Source organism: Loxodonta africana, chromosome 24 (assembly GCF_030014295.1).
Source record: "Loxodonta africana isolate mLoxAfr1 chromosome 24, mLoxAfr1.hap2, whole genome shotgun sequence".
Lineage (NCBI taxonomy): Eukaryota > Metazoa > Chordata > Mammalia > Proboscidea > Elephantidae > Loxodonta > Loxodonta africana.
This window is the reverse complement of record NC_087365.1, coordinates 15,011,086-15,029,309: the sequence shown is the minus strand read 5'-3', so window position 1 is coordinate 15,029,309 and position 18,224 is coordinate 15,011,086. Positions and strand designations below refer to the sequence as shown.

The 18,224-nt window shown below is 37.0% G+C and overlaps 1 protein-coding gene across 5 annotated transcripts in view; it reads left to right on the top strand.

Moving 5' to 3' along the window:
• LOC135228593 (ADP-ribose glycohydrolase MACROD2-like) overlaps nucleotides 1-18,224 on the top strand; it is a 768,396-nt gene that overhangs the window by 87,543 nt on the left and 662,629 nt on the right. For 2 of the 5 annotated variants that reach the window (XR_010319206.1, XM_064275764.1), the window contains one exon: nucleotides 1,521-15,630. The exons of 2 other annotated variants lie outside the window; for them this stretch is intronic. Coding sequence is in view for 2 of the 3 variants with exons in the window: in XM_064275764.1 (XP_064131834.1) it covers nucleotides 1,521-1,566 (46 nt within the window). In the remaining variant the exon portion in view is untranslated. Of the gene's footprint in view, nucleotides 1-1,520; nucleotides 15,631-18,224 lie in introns of those variants that run through there. One more of the 5 variants, XM_064275765.1, reaches the window with a different exon arrangement.

The following is an 18,224-nucleotide window of genomic DNA, read 5'->3' as shown; positions in this document are numbered from 1 at the left end:
ATACACGTATTATTTTGTGACATTGGTTGCGAACCCCACGACATGTCAATACTCTCCCCTTCTCGATCTTGGGTTTCCCATTACTAGCTTTCCTGTCCCTGTTCTTGCCCCTGGGCTGATGTGCCCATTTAGTCTCATTTTGTTTTATGGGTCTATCTAATCTTTGGCTGAAGGGTGAACATCGGTAGTGACTTCATTACTGAGCTATAGGGGTGTTCAGGGGCCATACTCTTGGGGTTTTTCCAGTCTCTGTCAGACCAGTCTTTTGTGTGTGTGTGTTTATGAGTTAGAATTTTGTTCTACATTTTTTTCCAGCTCTGTTGAGGACCCTCTATTGTGATCCCTGTCAGAGCAGTCAGTGATGGTAGCCAGGTACCATCTAGTTGTGCTGGACTCAGTCTGGTGAAGGCTGTGGTAGTTAAGGTCCATTAGTCCCTTGGACTAAAATTTCCTTTGTGTCTTTGGTTTTCTTCATTCTGCCTTGGGGTCTCACCACGGGGCGAGACCAGTCGAGTATCATAGATGGCTGCTCATAAGCTTTTAAGATCCCTGACACTACTCACCAAAGTAGAATGTAGAACATTTTCTTTATAAACTATGTTATGCCAATTGAGTCAGATGTTCCCCGAGACCATGGTCCCCTCAGCCCTCAGCCCAGTAATATGGTCACTCAGGGAGTTTAGATGGATCCACGGAGCTTTCATGACCTTGCCTTGGACAAGCTATGCTGGCTTCCCCAGTATTGCGTACTGTCTTATCCTTCACCAAACTTACCACTTATCTATTGTCTATTTAGTGTTTTTCCCTCCCACCTCACCTCTCCCTTGTAACCATCAAAGATTGTTTCTTTTTGTGTGTACACCTCTTCATGAGTTTTTATAATAGTGGTCTTATACAATATTTGTCCTTTTGTGATTGACTTATTTCACTCAGCATAGTGCCCTCCAGATTCATCCATGTTGCGAGATACTTCACAGATTCATCATTGTTCTTTATCGTTGTGTAGCATTCCATTGCGTGTATGTACCATGGTTTGTTTATCCATTCATCTGTTATGGGGGCCTAGGTTGTTTCTATCTTTTTACTATTGTGAACAATGCTGCAATGAACATGGATGTGCATATGTCTATTCGTGTGATGGCTCTTATTTTACTAGGATATATTCCTAGGAGTAGGATTGCTGGCTCATATGGTATTTGTATTTCTAGCTTTCTAAGGAAGCATCATATTATTTTCCAAAATACTTGCACCATTTTGCATTCCCACCAGCAGTGCATAAGAGCTCCAATCTCCCTACAACCTTTCCAAAATTTGTTATTTTATGTTTTTTTCAAATTCATGCCAGTAATGTCAGGGTGAGACGGTATTTCATTAGGGTTTTGACTGGCATTTCTCTAATGGCTAGTGATTGTAAACATTTCCTCATGTATCTGTTAGCTGCTTGAATGTCTTCTTTGATGAAATGTCTATTCATATCCTTTGCCTGTTTTTTAATTGGATTTTTTGTCTTTTTATTGCAGAGGTGTTGGATTTTCAATGGCTGATTTTTTGGAAGTAGATAACTAGGCCTTTCTTCTGAGGTTCCTCTGGATGGACTAGAACCTCCAACCTTTAGGTTAGCAGTCAAGTGTCTAACCATTTGTACCACCCAGGCTCTTGAACTTCTTTAGACTTCTTTAAATATGCCTCAGGATGTGCCTCCTACACATTAATTTCTTCTCTGTAGGGAATTATGCATACTTTTGTACATGTTATTAAAACAGATTTTGTAAGCAGTGTCCTACATAAGACAATACCATGAGTTGTAGACTCAGGCAGACCCAGGTTCAAATTCAGTTTCCCATACTTGGGCCATTTTCTGTTTACACTTGTTACTTTGAAATAATTATAGAAAATTGCAAACATAGTACAAAGAGTCCTGTGTACCCTTCACCTGTGTAAGCATCCCCCAACGGTGACATCCTGTATATGTTTTTAACTTGCATGCTTTTGTGTGAGAGTGTGTGTGTGCATGGTGTGCAGTTCTGTGCAATTTTATTTCACATATAGACTTATGTAACCACCACCACAGTCAAGATAGAGTACTGTTCCATCACCGCAAAAGAACTTCGTTATGTGACCTGTTCATATTCGCACCCCCACCTTTCCACCCTCCTTCCTCTTCTCTAACTCTATAATTTTGTTATTTTAAGAATGTTGTATAAATGGAATAATACAGCATGTAACCCTTTGAGAATGACTTTTTTTTTTTACTATACGTAATGCCGTTGAGGTACATTCAGGTTTTGCATGTGTCAGGAGTTCATTCCTTTTTATTGCTGAGTGAGTTGCATAGATGGGTATACCAGAGTTTGTTCAACAGTTCATCCATTGAAGGACATTTGAGTTGTCTCCAGTATTTTGCTATTACAAATAAAACTGATAGGAATATTCATGTCGACATTTTTTTTATGAACACAAGTTTTCATTTCTCTGGGATAAATACTCAAGAGTATGGTTGCTTGGTCTTATGATATGCTCATGTTTAGTATTGTAAGAAACTGCTAAACTATTTTCCATAGTGGCTGTATCATTTTACATTCCTACCAGCAATGTATCAGAGATCCTCCATACCCTTATCAGCATATGGTGTTAACCACTATTCGAACCAACTGGACGGCAACTAACAACAACAATAGGCATGTAGTGATACCCTGGCATGGTTTTAATTTACATTTCCCTAATGGTTATGCGTTATGCAGATGACACAACCTTGCTTGCTGAAAGTGAAGAGGACTTGAAGTAATTACTGAGGAAGATCAAAGACCTCAGCCTTCAGTATGGATTACACCTCAATATAATATAAAGAAAACAAAAATCTTCACAACTGAACCAGTCAGCAACATCATGAAAAATGGAGAAAAGATTGAAGTTATCAATGATTTCGTTTTACTTGGATCCATAATCAATACCCATGGAAGCAGCAGTCAAGAAATTAAAAGATGTGTTGCACTGGGTAAATCTGCTGCAAAAAACTCTTTAAAGTGTTGAAAAGCAAAGACGTAACCTTGAAGACTAAGGTGCGCCTGACCCAAGCCGTGGCGTTTTCAGTCACTTCATATGCATGTGACAGCTGAACTATGAGTAAGGAAGACTGAAGAAGAATTAACGTCTTTGAGTAGTGGTGTTGGTGAAGAATATTTAATGTACTATGGACTGCCAAAAGAACAAACAAACCTGTCTTGGAAGAAGTACAACCAGAATGTTCCTTAGAAGCAAGGATGGTGAGACTACATCTCACATACTTTGGACATATTATCAGAAGGGATCAGTCCCTGAAGAAGGACATCATAATGGTAAAGTAGAGGGTAAGTGAAAAAGAGGAAGATCCTTAAGAACATGGACTGACACAGTGGCAGCAACAAAGGGCTCAAGCATAGCAATGATTGTGAGGATGGTACAGGAACAGGCAGTGTTTTGTTCATTTGTACATAGAGTCGCTATGAGTCAGAACCAGCTCAACAGGTGTTAAGTGCTAAGAATAACAACAAAAATGGTAAATGTAGTAGAACATCATCATGTGCTTTTATGCCATCCACATCTCCTCTTTATTAAAATATCTGTTCATGTCTTTTGTCATTTTGTAATGGCGTTTCAGGGCCACTTTAAGATGTTTGTAAAGTTTTATTTTTCAAGGCTTCACTCCAATCATATCTGATATATTAAAATCTGCCACAGCCTACATAATTTATGATTATGTAAGAGTTGGGTGACAGCTGATTAATTGCAATAATGGTATGTTAAAAAAAAAGAACAAACCCATTGCTGTCGAGTGGATACCGACTCATAGCGACCCTATAGGACAAAGTAGAACTGCTCCATAGGGTTTCCAAGGAGTGCCTGGTGGATTTGAACTGCCGACCTTTTTGGTTAGCAGCCGTAGCACTTAACCACTACACCCCCAGGGTTTCCAATGGTATGTTAGGTAAACATTAATTTTTATTTTGTAGTTTTAACATTTTGAAGCCCTAGTTTTTTTTTTTTTTCCTGGTCCCAAACATTGTTGTAGAGTCTTGAAAACTTGTTAGCGCAGTGCCGGTAACGCAAATTATAAACTGCCCATGCTGATATCAACTTGCTTTGGCAGATTATTTAACTTTAAATCCTTACTTCTTTCATTTACAAAGTAGAGATGATACAAGTAACTAGGCTCAGAGAGATGTTGTGAATAATGTGTGAAAATTACGAGCACAATTCTGGCACAAAATAGGTACTTAGAAACCCTGGTGGTGTAGTGGTTAAAAGCTATGGCTGCTAACCACAAGGTCTGCAGTTCAGATCCACCAGGTGCTCCTTGGAAATTGTATGGGGGCAGTTCTACTCTCTCCTGTAGGGTCGCTATGAGTCGGAATTGACTTAACAGCATTGGGTTTGATTTTGGGGGGGGGGGTGGTGAGGTGGGGGAGGTGCGTATTTTAGCGATCAGAATTAGCAATATATAGGTTTGGAATGGGCTTTATACCACTGCTTTCTTCTCTGAGAGACTCAGATTAGCCAAGGAGATGGAGACTATCTCTCATGTTTATTAGCATTCTGATTTTCCATTATTCGCAGAGCCAGTTTTCCACCTGAAGACACTGATGCTAAAGCTAGAGCAGCTGCCTTTTTCCTGAGCAGCGTTCAAAACGGCGCATGTTTTAATATGAATTTGTGTAATTACTAATATGTAATTGACCTTTTTTTTTTTAATTGACCTAGATCTGTATATACATTAAATTTGACCTGTTTGAACTATGACTTTAAATAAAGTACAACTGACTATACAATAGAGAGGTATTTTCCAAAATATCTTGTCTGGATAAGATATTATTTCAAATTATTCCAAATTATATTATCTGGATTACCTGTATGTGATGTTCAGTTTCTACCTCTCAGAGCAGTATTTTTCTAGTAAAAAAATTCAGTATTTGAGTACAGTTTAGACTTTTAAATCAATTACTTCATGGGCATGCTTGAAAACATTTGGGTACACATGCTAGGATCTTTAGGGTTAAATGAACAGATTTTCGAACATTGCCTAAATAGAGATATAAGAAGCATATACTTGATTAAAGAGTCAGCAACCATTTATTGAGTACTTATTATGTGCAACCCACCGTTTCTCCCGTTGTGCATGGGATGGCCATGAGTCAGGGTCCAACTCAACAGCAGCTAACAATGAGTGAAGAACTGAGCTACACAGTAGGGGAAGAGAAGTCAGTAAACAATTGCTATATAGCACTTTAAAGTTCTTTATCAGAGCCATGTCCAAGAGGAAAAGCAAGTGAACCAGGGAAGCAGGTGAGTGCGTGGTCAACTGGGGAATCGCACGTAGCCGAGAGTACTTGGAACAAACATAGGTAGAGGCAGGATTATGAAGTGCTTTGTACCTTACTTGCCGGAGCTTAGTTTTTGTTTTTTTTGGAGAAGGTGAAGAGTCTTTGAAGAATTTTTCAGACAGCAATGACATGGTCAGGTATGTATCAAAAGAAAGCTTTGTCAGAAGTATGAAGGATAAATTGGGGAAGGATTAATTTGAGGGGGAGGCTCGAAGCAGAAATGAAACTGTTTAACTTTATGCTAAGTACCAGTACTTTCGCTGAAATAAATTTGATGTTTTCCACTTCCAGCTCATAACTGCAGTATTACTGCTTCTGTCTCTGCCCTCTTTTAACTCTGGAATGATTCTTTGATGATGCTGGTTTGAATCCATTTTGATTCAGACTTAGTGTGAATGAATTAGATCAGAAAAACTCCTGAATAAAAGCGTTATTTGTTCTTTCAGCATTTCGTGAATTCCTAACTTGGGCAGAGCAGTTCTGAGGCACTGCTAATCTGGCTGTCCCCAACTTTTCCACTAAAACTTTTCTCACTGCGTCACTGTAGCTTCTTTTTCCTCAAACAATGGACCCTTTTTCAGCTCTTATTTTTCTGGATTTCTTGGTAGCATTTACTTCTGTTGACCACTTCATCTCTTATTGTTAATCTTACTTAAGCTTCAGTAATGCACACTTGGCAGTCTTCTTTCTGTAGCTCCACAACATGACCTTCATTTAGGCCACATCATTTCTCACCTAGAATATTGCACTAGATTCCTGAGTGTTTTCCCTGCAACTTCACCTGTTCTGCAGATGCAGCCAAAATGCCCTTTATAAAATGCAAATCTTCCCATGCTACTTCTCTGTTCAGCTGCCTTTAGTGGCTCCCCATTGTTCATAACATCAAAGGGACACTCCTCAACCTGGCACAGAAGGCCCTGCCTCATTATCCTTCTCCAGCCTAATCTCTTTTCACTGACCTGCAGTTCATTTTCTTTCTCTGTCTCTGCCTATCTCCTATTGGTTCTTCTCTGGAGAGCCTGACTAATACAGCACTTCACACAATGCCTATTATATAGTCACACTCAGTAAATGATAACAGAATTATACTGCTTAGTTCTTGTACACGCCCCACCAGACCAGCGACTGGAGTGGCTCCAAGGGGCACAGGTCGAATTCCAAAAAAAGAGGTGGAAAAAGCCAGTTTGATCAGATCCAGCTTTACTACATATAGAGATCAACCCCATTATTCTCAGGACAGACTGCAAAGTGTCGAGTCACCTAGGTAAAGGTCCATGTGGGGCAGTAGGAGGTCTGGGTTTATATACTTAGTACTTATGTGCAAGGATGCGTGCAGGGGAACCAGGAAAAAAACGAACAAAAAACCTATGTCTAATATATGATGGATGGGATTGTTTTTGTACTAGTTAATGGATTTCAGTTGATGTTACCATGAAGTCAGGGGTTTGGTGCATACTCTGATTCTCTCCCAGAGTTCTGTGTGGCAGGACCCATCTTGTATTGTTCATTACCCTCACAGTTCTAATATCAGAAAAATGATTTTTATATGAATGTAACAAGGTAATTATGGATGTTTTTCAAGTCTTATACACTGATAAATATATGACCAAGTAAAAGGCTTTATTTTATGTCCCACAATTTTAGTTTGGAGGAAAAGTTGTCCAATTCTGAAGCTTTGTAATAAAAGCCAAGTTATCACAACACTGTTAGTCACATGGGCTATAATCGATTCAACAGTATCTAACAACAACAGTGACCAAGGGAAAAGAATGGTTTTAATTTACCTTTAGTGATAAGTGTTTTTCCTGCATTATTTGTGAATGTCATAAATGTGTCAAAAATTCAGATAGTGAAATATGATTGATAGACATTTAATAGTTGGGCATAATTTGATGAAGAAAACTTGATATAGAATACCTATCTTTTATATTAGGTAAATCAGGTAGTAGGAATGCATGTTGTGGAAGAAATTTTGCCTAATACACCTATCACTCTCAGAATTTCTTTAAATTGTCACCTCCAGTTGCTTAAAATGATTTTTTTTTGTATTCAATAAAACTTAAATAAGTCATGTTTGAAATTAGAATTTAAGTCATTGGGACAATAAGATTTATTTACTGTCAGACATATTTTAGGATAGAACTGACAGCAACTACTTGATTAAATATGAAATTTCATCTCTGCTAGCAAAGCACTACAATTCTTTCTGCTTTCTCCTTGTTCTAGCAAGGAATATTGAATTTTTTATTATATGGTTTTAAATTTTTTGTTGATCTATAATACATAACAAAAGCATACCCATAAATGTATAGCTCGATAAATTTTCACAAACTGTTACAGCATCCAGATCAAAAAGCAGAAGTCCCCTTATCATTCCCCAGCATCCTGTACTGAATATAGGATACTGTATTCACTATCTTGACTTTTAGCAGCGTAGATTTGTTTTGCCTGTTTTTGTATTTTACACGAATGGAACCATGTTGTGTATACTCTTCAGTGTTTGGCTTTATTTGTTCACCATTTTGCTTGTAAGATTGATACATACTGTTTGTGGTTGTAGATAATTCACTGTCATTGTTAATGTAATATTTTATGGTGTGAATACATCATAATTTATGTATCCAATTCTGTTGATAGGCATGCAGATAGTTTCCAGCTTGGATCTGTTAGTACTGCAGTGAACATTCTAAAGTGTGTGTATATTTTTTAAGTATATGTATATATATATATTTCCTGTTAGGTCTATATATGAGAGTGGAATTGCTATATCATAGAATCTGTTTATGTTTAGCCTTAGTAGATACTACCACGTGGTTTTCAAAGTGGATGTATTACTTTACACTTCCACTGGCGGTATAGATATGAGAGTTCTGTTAGCTGTATGTCCATGCTTATTGATATTTTCTATATTGTTTTCTAAAATGGTGTATGACTTAGTGTTACAAATTGAATTGTGTCCCCCAAAAGTGTGTATCAACTTGGCTAGGCCGTGTTTCCCAGTATTGTGTGGTTGTCCACCATTTTGTGATCTGATGTGATTATCCTATGTGTTGTAAATCCTAACCTCTACGATGTTAATGAGGCAGGATTAGATGCAGTTATGTTAATGAGCAGGACTCAATCTACAGGATTACGTTGTATCTTGACGCAGTCTCTTTTGAGATGTAAAAGAGAGAAACGAGCAGAGCCAGGAGCAGAATGCAATCTTTGGACGGGGGGTCCCTGTGGGAGAAGCTCCTAGACCAGGGGAAGATTGAAGACAAGGCCTCCCTCCAGAGCCGACAGAAAGAGAAAGCATCCCCTTGTAGCTGGTGCCCTAAATTCAGACTTCTAGCATCCTGAACTGTGAGAGAATAAATTTTTCTTTGTTAAACCTATCCACTTCTGATATTTCTGCTATAGCAGCACCAGATAACAAAGATGACTAAGACGCTTAGTGGTAATATTTTAAAGAGTGTATCAGGTATGCTATGATAAACCAAATTATTTATCAATTTGTAGCTAACAATCCATGTTAAGGCTTGTGTAAGTGAAGAAATAATACAATAAGAAATGTAAGTGTTGTTTTCCTATGGCTGAGGATGAGAAGGTGGGGTTGTTTTATGTAGTTCCTTATTTATTTCATAATATAGATGTAATAAATTTTCTTCGTCTAGGTGGTAACATTTAAGAACAAATAAACCGTTATGCTCTAAAAGTACTACTACTATTTATTACTAGCACTACTGCTGTTGCCTTTTGCGAAGACCAAAAAAAGACAAAAGTGTTTTAAAAGTGGTACTCTCACGTCTACATTTGGGAGAAAAAAGCAGTTTTAGAAAAAAATTTTGAGAGGTCTATTTACACATGTAAGCATACCATAAAGCCTGTCATTTTACTGAACACAGATACAGTAAAATTCCTATAATATAGTCGTAAAGGCACATTCAAAATAGGGTTATATCAGTAGTTTGCATTTATATTGTAGCACTGGGTTGGTTTGGGTTATACCTTATCAATAAGACTCATTTAATGTCTTATGGTATTAGTAATTAAAAAATGTATAACATTTATTTTTCTGAGTATAAATGTAAACTTATTGAGAAAATTGTCAAATACAGAAAATAATAAAGAAAAAATAAAATTTTGCCAAATTTTACTATCTAGAGATAACTACTATCGATATTTGTTTTATACCCTTATGATCTTTAGAATACATGTATATAGAGTGTTACAAGTTATATACTTTACAAGAATATTACGTGCGTTATATTCTTTTTCCATGAAAATTTATCATGAATATTTTACATAAGTGCTAAGAACAGGATTTCAATGATTATTAATTTTAATTTTTATAAATAAAGCTATAATATCATAATAATAATAAGTAATAAAGGTATATAATCATCTCTGATTATTTTTTCAAAATATGTTATTCATAAGCAATTACCGGGTGATAAGCTTTGCTGATTTTTAATGATTTTGATATTCATTCCTTTTTAGAACAAATGCTGTAATTTGTTTCCTGAAGAGTGAAATTTCCAGGCATAAATCCTTATAAACCACAGGTTACATCATTGGGATCTCAAACCTGCTGATTTGATAGTGATTGCTGATATTTAATATCTTTTATTATTAGTGATTTTGAGTGCTCTTTTCTTATATTTATTGGGCATTTGAATTTTTTTTTTAAACTTTCATGTTCATATCCCTAACCAGGCTTTCTACTGAGGACTTTTCTTGCCTTAATTGGGTAAAGCATATTATATCTTAGTGAGAGTAAATCTTCGCCATACATGTTACTAACATTTTTGTCAAATTGACTTTAGTTGTTTCAGTTGACTTTAGTTGTTTTCTTCCTTTGGTATTGAATTCAAAATGGTCTTTCCGACACAAAGTTTAGATAAATAGTTTCTTATGTTTTCTTTACTTTCTTAATGATATATTAAACTCCATTCGTATTTATGCTCATGAAAGATATGAGACAGTAATGTATATTTGTGAATTATTGTGGCTTTCATATATATCTTTTAATTTGAGATAGTTTGACTCCTCCCTCAGCCCCTACTATTTGTCTACTTTTTCAAATATTTCTTGGCTATTCTCACCCTTATATTCTACCAGTCACAGTTAGAATCAGTTTTTCAACTTCGAGAGCAAAACAAAAAATATAAATCACCACCACAGCAGTAGCCCAGGAATTTCAATGGAATTTTGGTTAGAAATTTAAGTTATTCAAGCAGTTTTGGCATCTTTACCATATTGAGTCTTCCCAGTCAGGAATGGGGCTGCTTGTTAGATTTATTCAAATATGTGTGTGTATGTATGTATGTTGCTTTTGAGTTGATTCCAACTCATAGCGACCCTATGGGACAGAGTAGAACTGCCCCATAGGGCTTTCAAGGAGCGGCTGGTGGATTTGAACTGCCCACCTTTTGGTTAGCAGCCGTAGCTCTTAACCTCTACACAACCAGGGTTTCCGAACATAAGTATGTATATATTTGTCAGTAAAGTTTTATAGTTTTCTTCATGTGGGACCCATAAAGTTGTTGTTTTATCCTAGAAAGTTTATAATTTTGTTGCTATTATGATTGATATATATATATTTTTTCTATTATTTATTTTAACTAATATAGTAGACCTATTAATTTTACAGGAGCCCTGGTGGTGCAATGGTTAAACACTTGGCTGCTAACGGAAAGGTCAGTGGTTTGAAACCACTAGCCACTCTGTGGGAGAAAGATGTGACAGTCTGCTTCTGTAAAGATTAGTGTATTTTTACGCAAATAACATGCGCCTTCTACGTTTGCTTGGCCCCTGCGCTCTCCCGGTGGGAGATATTTTTGTAAACACAGTATGCTAATTTTTTTACAGCAACATGGAAAAATAATTGGTATAATGGTGTTTACTAAAATAACCTCCGGGGAGGAAGGAGCAGTTGGCAAACAAATGTAAAAGGTGTGTGTTAGTTACATGAAAATACAGTCAGTTCTGCTCTGACCTCTAGAGTCTCTATATGAATTGGAATCAACTTGGTGGAAGCAGGTTTGGTTTTTTGTTTTTTTGGTTTGTTATACAATTGCCTACCGTATTGAAATTAATTTTAATCGCTTTTCAGTCAATTCCCTTGGGTTTTCTAGGCATGCTTGTTGTTATATGCATACTTCTCTGCCCTTTTTATTGCATTAGATGATACATGATAAACCAGTGCTAAATTACTTGTGATAAGACATTCTTGTTTAGTACTCGTTGGGAATACTGGCAGTTTGGTGTTTCAAAATTCATTCATTCAACAAATATATACTAAATACCTACTCTATCACAGTGATATGCTAAGTGTAAGAACGGTGGTGGTTTAGTGGTAGAATTTTCATCTTCCATGTGGGAGACCTTTTGTTTTCTTCATGTACGTTGTCCTTGATGTCATCCTATAACTCGTCTGGTCTTGGGTCATTAGTGTTCAATTCATGAGATCTATTCTTGAGATGGTCTTTAAAGTCAGGTGGGATATACTCAAGGTTGTACTTTGGCTCTCATGGACTTGTTTTCATTTTTTTCAGCTTCAACTTGAACTCACATATGAGCAGTTGATAATCTGTTCCACAATTGGCCCCTGATCTTGTTGTGACTGATTATATTTATCTTCTTCATCATCTCTTTCCACAGATGTAGTTGATTTGGTTCCTGTATATTCCATCTGGTGAGGGCCACGTTTATAGTCACCATTTATGTTGTTGGAGAAAAGCATTTGCAGTGAATATGTCATTGGTCTTGCAGAATTTTATCATGCAGTCTCTGGCATCATTTCTATCACCAAGGCCATACCTAACTACTGTTCCTTCTTCTTTGCTTCCAGCTTTCCCATTCCAATCACCAGTAGTTATCAATGCATCTTGAGTGCATGATTGATCAATTTTAGACTGCAGAAGTTGGTAAATGTCTTCAATTTTTTTTTTTTATTTTTGGCATTAGTGGGTGGGTTGTAAATTTGAATAAAATCGTTGTAAACTGGTCTTCCTTGTGTGTGGATATTACACTATCACTAACAGAGTTGTACTTCAGATATTTCTTGAAATGTTCTTTTTGATGATGAGTGTGATGACATTCCTCTTTAATTTGTCATCCCTGGCATAGTAGATCATATGATTGTCAGATTAAAAATGGCCAGTACCAATCCATTTCAGTTCACTAATGCCTAGGATATCTATCTTCAAGCATTCCATTTCATTTTGACAGCTTCCGATTTTCTTTGATTCTTACTTTGTACATTCCATATTCTGATTACTAATGAAATTTGCAGTTGTTTCTTCTCATTTTGAGTTGTACCACATCAGCAAGTTTGGGCATGTTGTTAGGAGGGACCAGTCCCTAGAGAAGACATCATGCTTGGTAAAGCAGAGGGTAACGAAAAAGAGGAAGACCTTCCATGAGATGGATTGACACAGTTGATGTAACAGTGGTCTCAAACATGGCAAGGATTGTGAGGCTGGTGCAGGAACAGGCAGTGTTTTGTTCTGTTGTATATAGGGTCACTATGGTCAGAACTGACTCGATGACACCTTACAGCAACAACATGTGAGAGACCCAGGTTTGATTCCTGGTCAGTGTTCCTCAAGCACAGTCACGACTTGTCTGTCAGTGAAAGTTTATGTTGTGTTGTGATGCTGAACAGATTTCAGTGGAGATTCCAGACTCAGATGAATAGGAAGAAAGGCCTGGTAATCTAATTCTGAAAATCAGCCAGTGAATGCCCTATGTATCACCATGGTCTGCTCTCACTGTGCATGGGGTCACCATGAGTTGGAGGCCAACTTGATGGCAGCTAATAACCTTGGAAACAAGGATGACAAAATTTTATCTCATGTACTTTGGACATGTTATCAGAAGGGAACAGTCCCTGGAGAAGGACATCATGCTTGGTAAGGCAGAGGGTCAACAAAAAAGAGAAAGGCCCTAAACGAGATGGATTGACACAGTGGCTAAAACAACGGGCTCAAACATAGCAATGATTGTGAGGATGGAGCAAGACTGGGCAGTGTTTCTTACTGTTGTACATAGTGTCACTATGAGTTGAAACTGACTTGACAGCACCTAACAAGTATAAGAGATAAAATGGTGAAAAAGACAGAAATCTTTGTAAATTTTAAGCCCTTGAGTTTACAATTTAGTGGGAGAAGCTGTTATTAATCAAGTTATCCAAATAAATACAAAATGACATATAAGTTTGGAGTTTACTGGTAGATGGAGATTTTTGCTGTTATATATGTTTTTAATTTTGCTAATTGTAGGGTAGTCTAAGTAAAGGATTAGGTCCTTATTACAGAGTTCACCCTGTGAGGAAAGGAAAGTCAATATGAAATTAAAGTATTAACCACAGTGAAATGATTAAGTTTTTAATCAAGTAGACAAAATAAAATTTATTATCTGTCTTTCTCCATTATTTCTTTGAGCTTTTTGTAATTTTTTTCTTCTGGATGATTGTGCACTTTTTCATTTGTATTTTAATTATTTAATAATATGCTTCATATTATTTTTTCTCTTTAAAATAGTTTTCCTAATCTTTAATATGTTCTTTTCATTGCTTCTGAAAAGCTCAGCAGGACTAGGAATCTGTTGAGTAATGCAGTGTAAAGTTAAATTTTGAATCATACAATATTGTATGAACCTACTTACATGAAATACCTAGAATAGCCAAATGAATGGAGATCAGAGTTTATTAGTCATTATCAGGGGCAGGTGGGAAGAGGAAATGGGGACGTATTGTTTAAGGGGTACTGAGTTTTTATGAGTGTGAATCAAATTGATGGCAATGGGTTTGGTTTTTGGTTTGAGTTTTTGTTAAAGGTGATAAAAAATTTGCAGTCATATAGTGGTGATGGTTGCATAACATGATGAATGTAATTAATGTCACTGATTTGTATGCATAAAAATGGTTGAATTGGCAAATGTTTTCTACATATATATCTCACCAGAATAAGTTTTTTAAATTAAATGTTGATTTTAAACTTATGGAAATTTCAGACTTCTTTTAATTTTAATTTGGGATAGCTGTCTATTAAATCGGAATCCCTAGTGGCATAGTGGTTAAGAGCTACAGCTGCTAACCAAAAGGTTGGCAGTTTGAATCCACCAGGTGCTCTTTGGAAACTCTATGGGGCAGTTCTACTCTGTGCTCTAGGGCCCCTATGAGTTGGAATCGACTTGATGGCAACAGGTTTGGTTTTGGTTTGATCTATTAAATAATTAGCAGCTGGCTGCCTGTTACTTATGGGATGATACTGTTGAAGTTCCTAGAAGCATTAGTTCCTAGCATAGAGATAATAATGTTCAGAAACCACCTCCTACTTCCCTTTCTGTAGATTCAGCCCAGTTCCCATTCAAGCTAAGCCAGCGAAGGGGAAAGAATTACGTTGTTCCCTTCCTTTACTCTCCTTCCTATCCTATACTAGAACTTGCTGAAAAGTTTGAAAATCATCACTGTGGATAGCTGTCATTTGGGGCTGACCTGTAGGATACATTTGAATGAAAGGATGTAGGATGGGGAAGAACTATTTTTTTGAGATGGATTCTTAGCACTGTCTAGAGCTTCAAATTTGAGCTTCAAGATGAAAGTATATCTGTGTCTTCCTTTTAACTGGTGTGAGGATAGAAATGAGTTTCTGTGAGGATAGAGTGAAAGAATAAATGAAAGAGAGGCTCTGTGATGTGTTAAATATCAGTTTTTAATTTGTTTACTCTGTATCCCAACATATTTTCCAAAATATTTCTGCCCCCCAACCCATCACTTCTTTGATTTTCAGATCTACAAATTTTTCTGAAGAAATTTGTAGAATCGAACTAAACATTAAATCCTCCAAATAATTAGAACATAATTCTCAAGAGAAAATAATTGCCGAGAGAGATGGATTGCTGCCAAGAAATTCCCCTCTGAGACTTCATCTTCTATTTTTGGCTCCTGCTATCACTATTTTTGGAACCCTGGTGGTGCAGTGGGTTAAGCGTTCAGCTGCTAACCGAAAAGTCCATTGTTTAAACCCACCAACTGCTCCACAGGGGAAAGATGTTACAATCTGCTTCCATAAAGATTATAGCCTTGGAAACCGGATGAGTCAGCTCTACTCTGTCCTGTAGGGTCACTACGAGTTGGAATTGGCTCAATGGCAATGAGTTTTTTTGTTTATCACTACTTTTAGAAGTATAGCCCCTGGAGTTGAACAGTAACATAGTTCTCAAGGGGCTTTGGAGAGACAAAAAAAATGGGGGAAGTGGCTGCAGCTGCTTAGACATTTGTCTCATGTTTTCTTAGTTTTTTTTTTTTTTTTGTCCTCAGGAATTCTTCAGGGAAATTTTTATTTTGTCACATATAGTGTTAAACTGGATTAAAAAAATTACTGTTTTAGGTGAAAGTTTATGGTACAAATTAGTTTTTCTTTGGAAAATTTTTACACAAATTGTTTTGTGACATTGGTTACAGTCCTCGAAATGTGTTAGCACTCTCCCCCTTTCCCTTTTCACCCTGGGTTCTCATTATCCATTTGTCCAGTTTTTCCTGTGCCTTCCTGCCTTCTCATCTTTGCTTATGGACCGGGGTTGCCCAGTTGTTCTTGTATACTTGATTGAATGAAGAAGCACGTTCCTCATGTGTGTTATTGTTTGCTTTATAGGCCTGTCTAATCTTTGGCTGAAAGATGGCCTTTGGGAGTGCCTTCAGTTCTGAGTTAGCAGGTTGTTCGGGGGCCATAGTCTCGGGAGCTCCTCCAGTCTCTGTCAGACTAGTAAATTTGGTCTTTTTTTGTTAGTTTGAGTTTTGTTCTACATTTTTTTCCTTGCTCTGCCCAGGGCTCTCTATCGTGATCCCTGTCAGAGTGGTCAGTGGTGGTAACCAGGCACCATCTAGTTCTTCTCAGCCCAGGCTGGTGAAGGCTGTGGTTCATGTGGCCCATTAGTCCTTTGGACTAAAATTTTCCTTGTGTCTTTGGTTTTTCTTCATTTTTCCTTGCTGCAGACAGGGTGGGACCAGTGAAGTATCTTCGATGGCCACTCACAAGCTTTTAAGACCCCAGGCACTACTCACCAAAGTAGGATGTAGAACATTTGCTTTATAAACTATGTTATGCCAATTAAGCTAGGTGTCCCCCGAGACTATGATTCCCAGCCCTCAACCCAGTAATTTGGTCCTTCAGGGAGTTTGGATGTGTTTATGACGCTTCCATGACCTTGCCTTGGTCAAGTCATACTGACTTCCCCAATATTGTGTACTGTCTTACCCTTCACCGAAGTTACCACTTATCTATTGTCTGTTTATTGTTTTTTCATCCCCACCAATCCCCGCCCTCCTAACCATCAAAGATTATTTCTTTCTGTGTGGAAACCTTTTCATGAGATTTTTAATAGTGGTCCCATACAGTATTTGTCCTTTTGTGATTGACTTATTTCACTCAGCATACTGTCCTCCAGATTTATCCATGTTGTGAGATATTTCACAGATTCATCATTGTTCTTTATCGTTGCTTCATATTCCATTGTGTGTACATACCGTAATTTGTTTATCCATTCATCTGTTGATGGGCACTTAGGTCGTTTCCATCTTTTTGTTATTGTGAATAATGCTGTAGTGAACATGGGTGTGCATATGTCTATTCATGTGATGGCTCTTATTTCTCTAGGATATAGTCCTAGGAGTAGGATTGCTGGATTAAATGGTATTTCTACTTCTAGCTTTCTAAGGAAGCGCCATATTGTTTTCCAAAATGGTTGTACCATTTTCCATTCCCACTAGCAGTGCATAAGTGTTCTAGTCTCCCCATAGCCTCTCCAACATTTGTTATCTTCTGTTTTTTTATTCGTGCCAGTAATGTTGGGATGATTTGGCATCTCATTGTAATTTCTATTTGCATTTCTCTAATGGCTAGTGATGTCAAGCATTTCCTCATGTGTCGGTTAGCTGCCTGAATGTCTTTTTTTGATAAAGTGTTTATATCTTTTGCCCGTTTTTTAACTGAATAATTTGCTTTTTGTTGTAGAGGTGTTGGATTTTCCTGTAGATTTTAGAGGTTAGACATTTGTTGGATTTGTCATAGCCAAAATTTTTTTTACCAGTCTGTAGGTTCTCTTTTTACTCTTTTGGTGAAGTCTTCTTATGAGAATAAGTGTTTAATTTTTAGAAGATTCCAGTTATCTAGCTTCTTTTCTGATGTTTGTGTATTGTTAATTATGGTTTGTATCCTATTTATGCTGTGTATTAGGGTCTCTAGAGTTGACCCTATTTTTTGTTGTATATTTATATTTTTTTGGTTTTATATTTAGGTCTTTGATCCATTTTGAATTAATTTTTGTGTATGGTGTGAGGTATCGGTCCTGTTTGATTTTTTTACAGCTGGACATCCATTTTGCCAGCACTTTTTGTTAAAAAGACTGTCTTTTCCCCATTTAATGGATGTTGGACCTTTGTCAATGATCAGGTGACTGGAGGTGGATAGATTTATATCATGGTTTTTCATTCTGTTCCTTTGGTTAATATATGTCTGTTGTTGTACCAGTATCAGGTTGTTTTGACTACCGTAGCTGTATAGTAGGTTCTGAGGTCAGGTAGTGTGAGTCCTCCTCCTTTCTTCTTCTCTTTCAGTAGTGCTTTAATTATTTGGAGCCTCTTTCCTTTCCATATAAAGTTAATGATTAGTTTTTCCATCTCGTGAAAGAATGCTATTGGTATTTGGATCAGGATTACATTGTGTTTATAGATTGCTTTAGGTAGGATTGACATTTTCACAACATTTAGTCTACTTATCATGGGCATGAGCATGGTATGTTTTTTCATTTGTATAAGTCTCCTTTGGTTTCTCACAGTAGCGTTTTGTAGTTTTCTTTGTATGGGTCTTTTATGTCCCT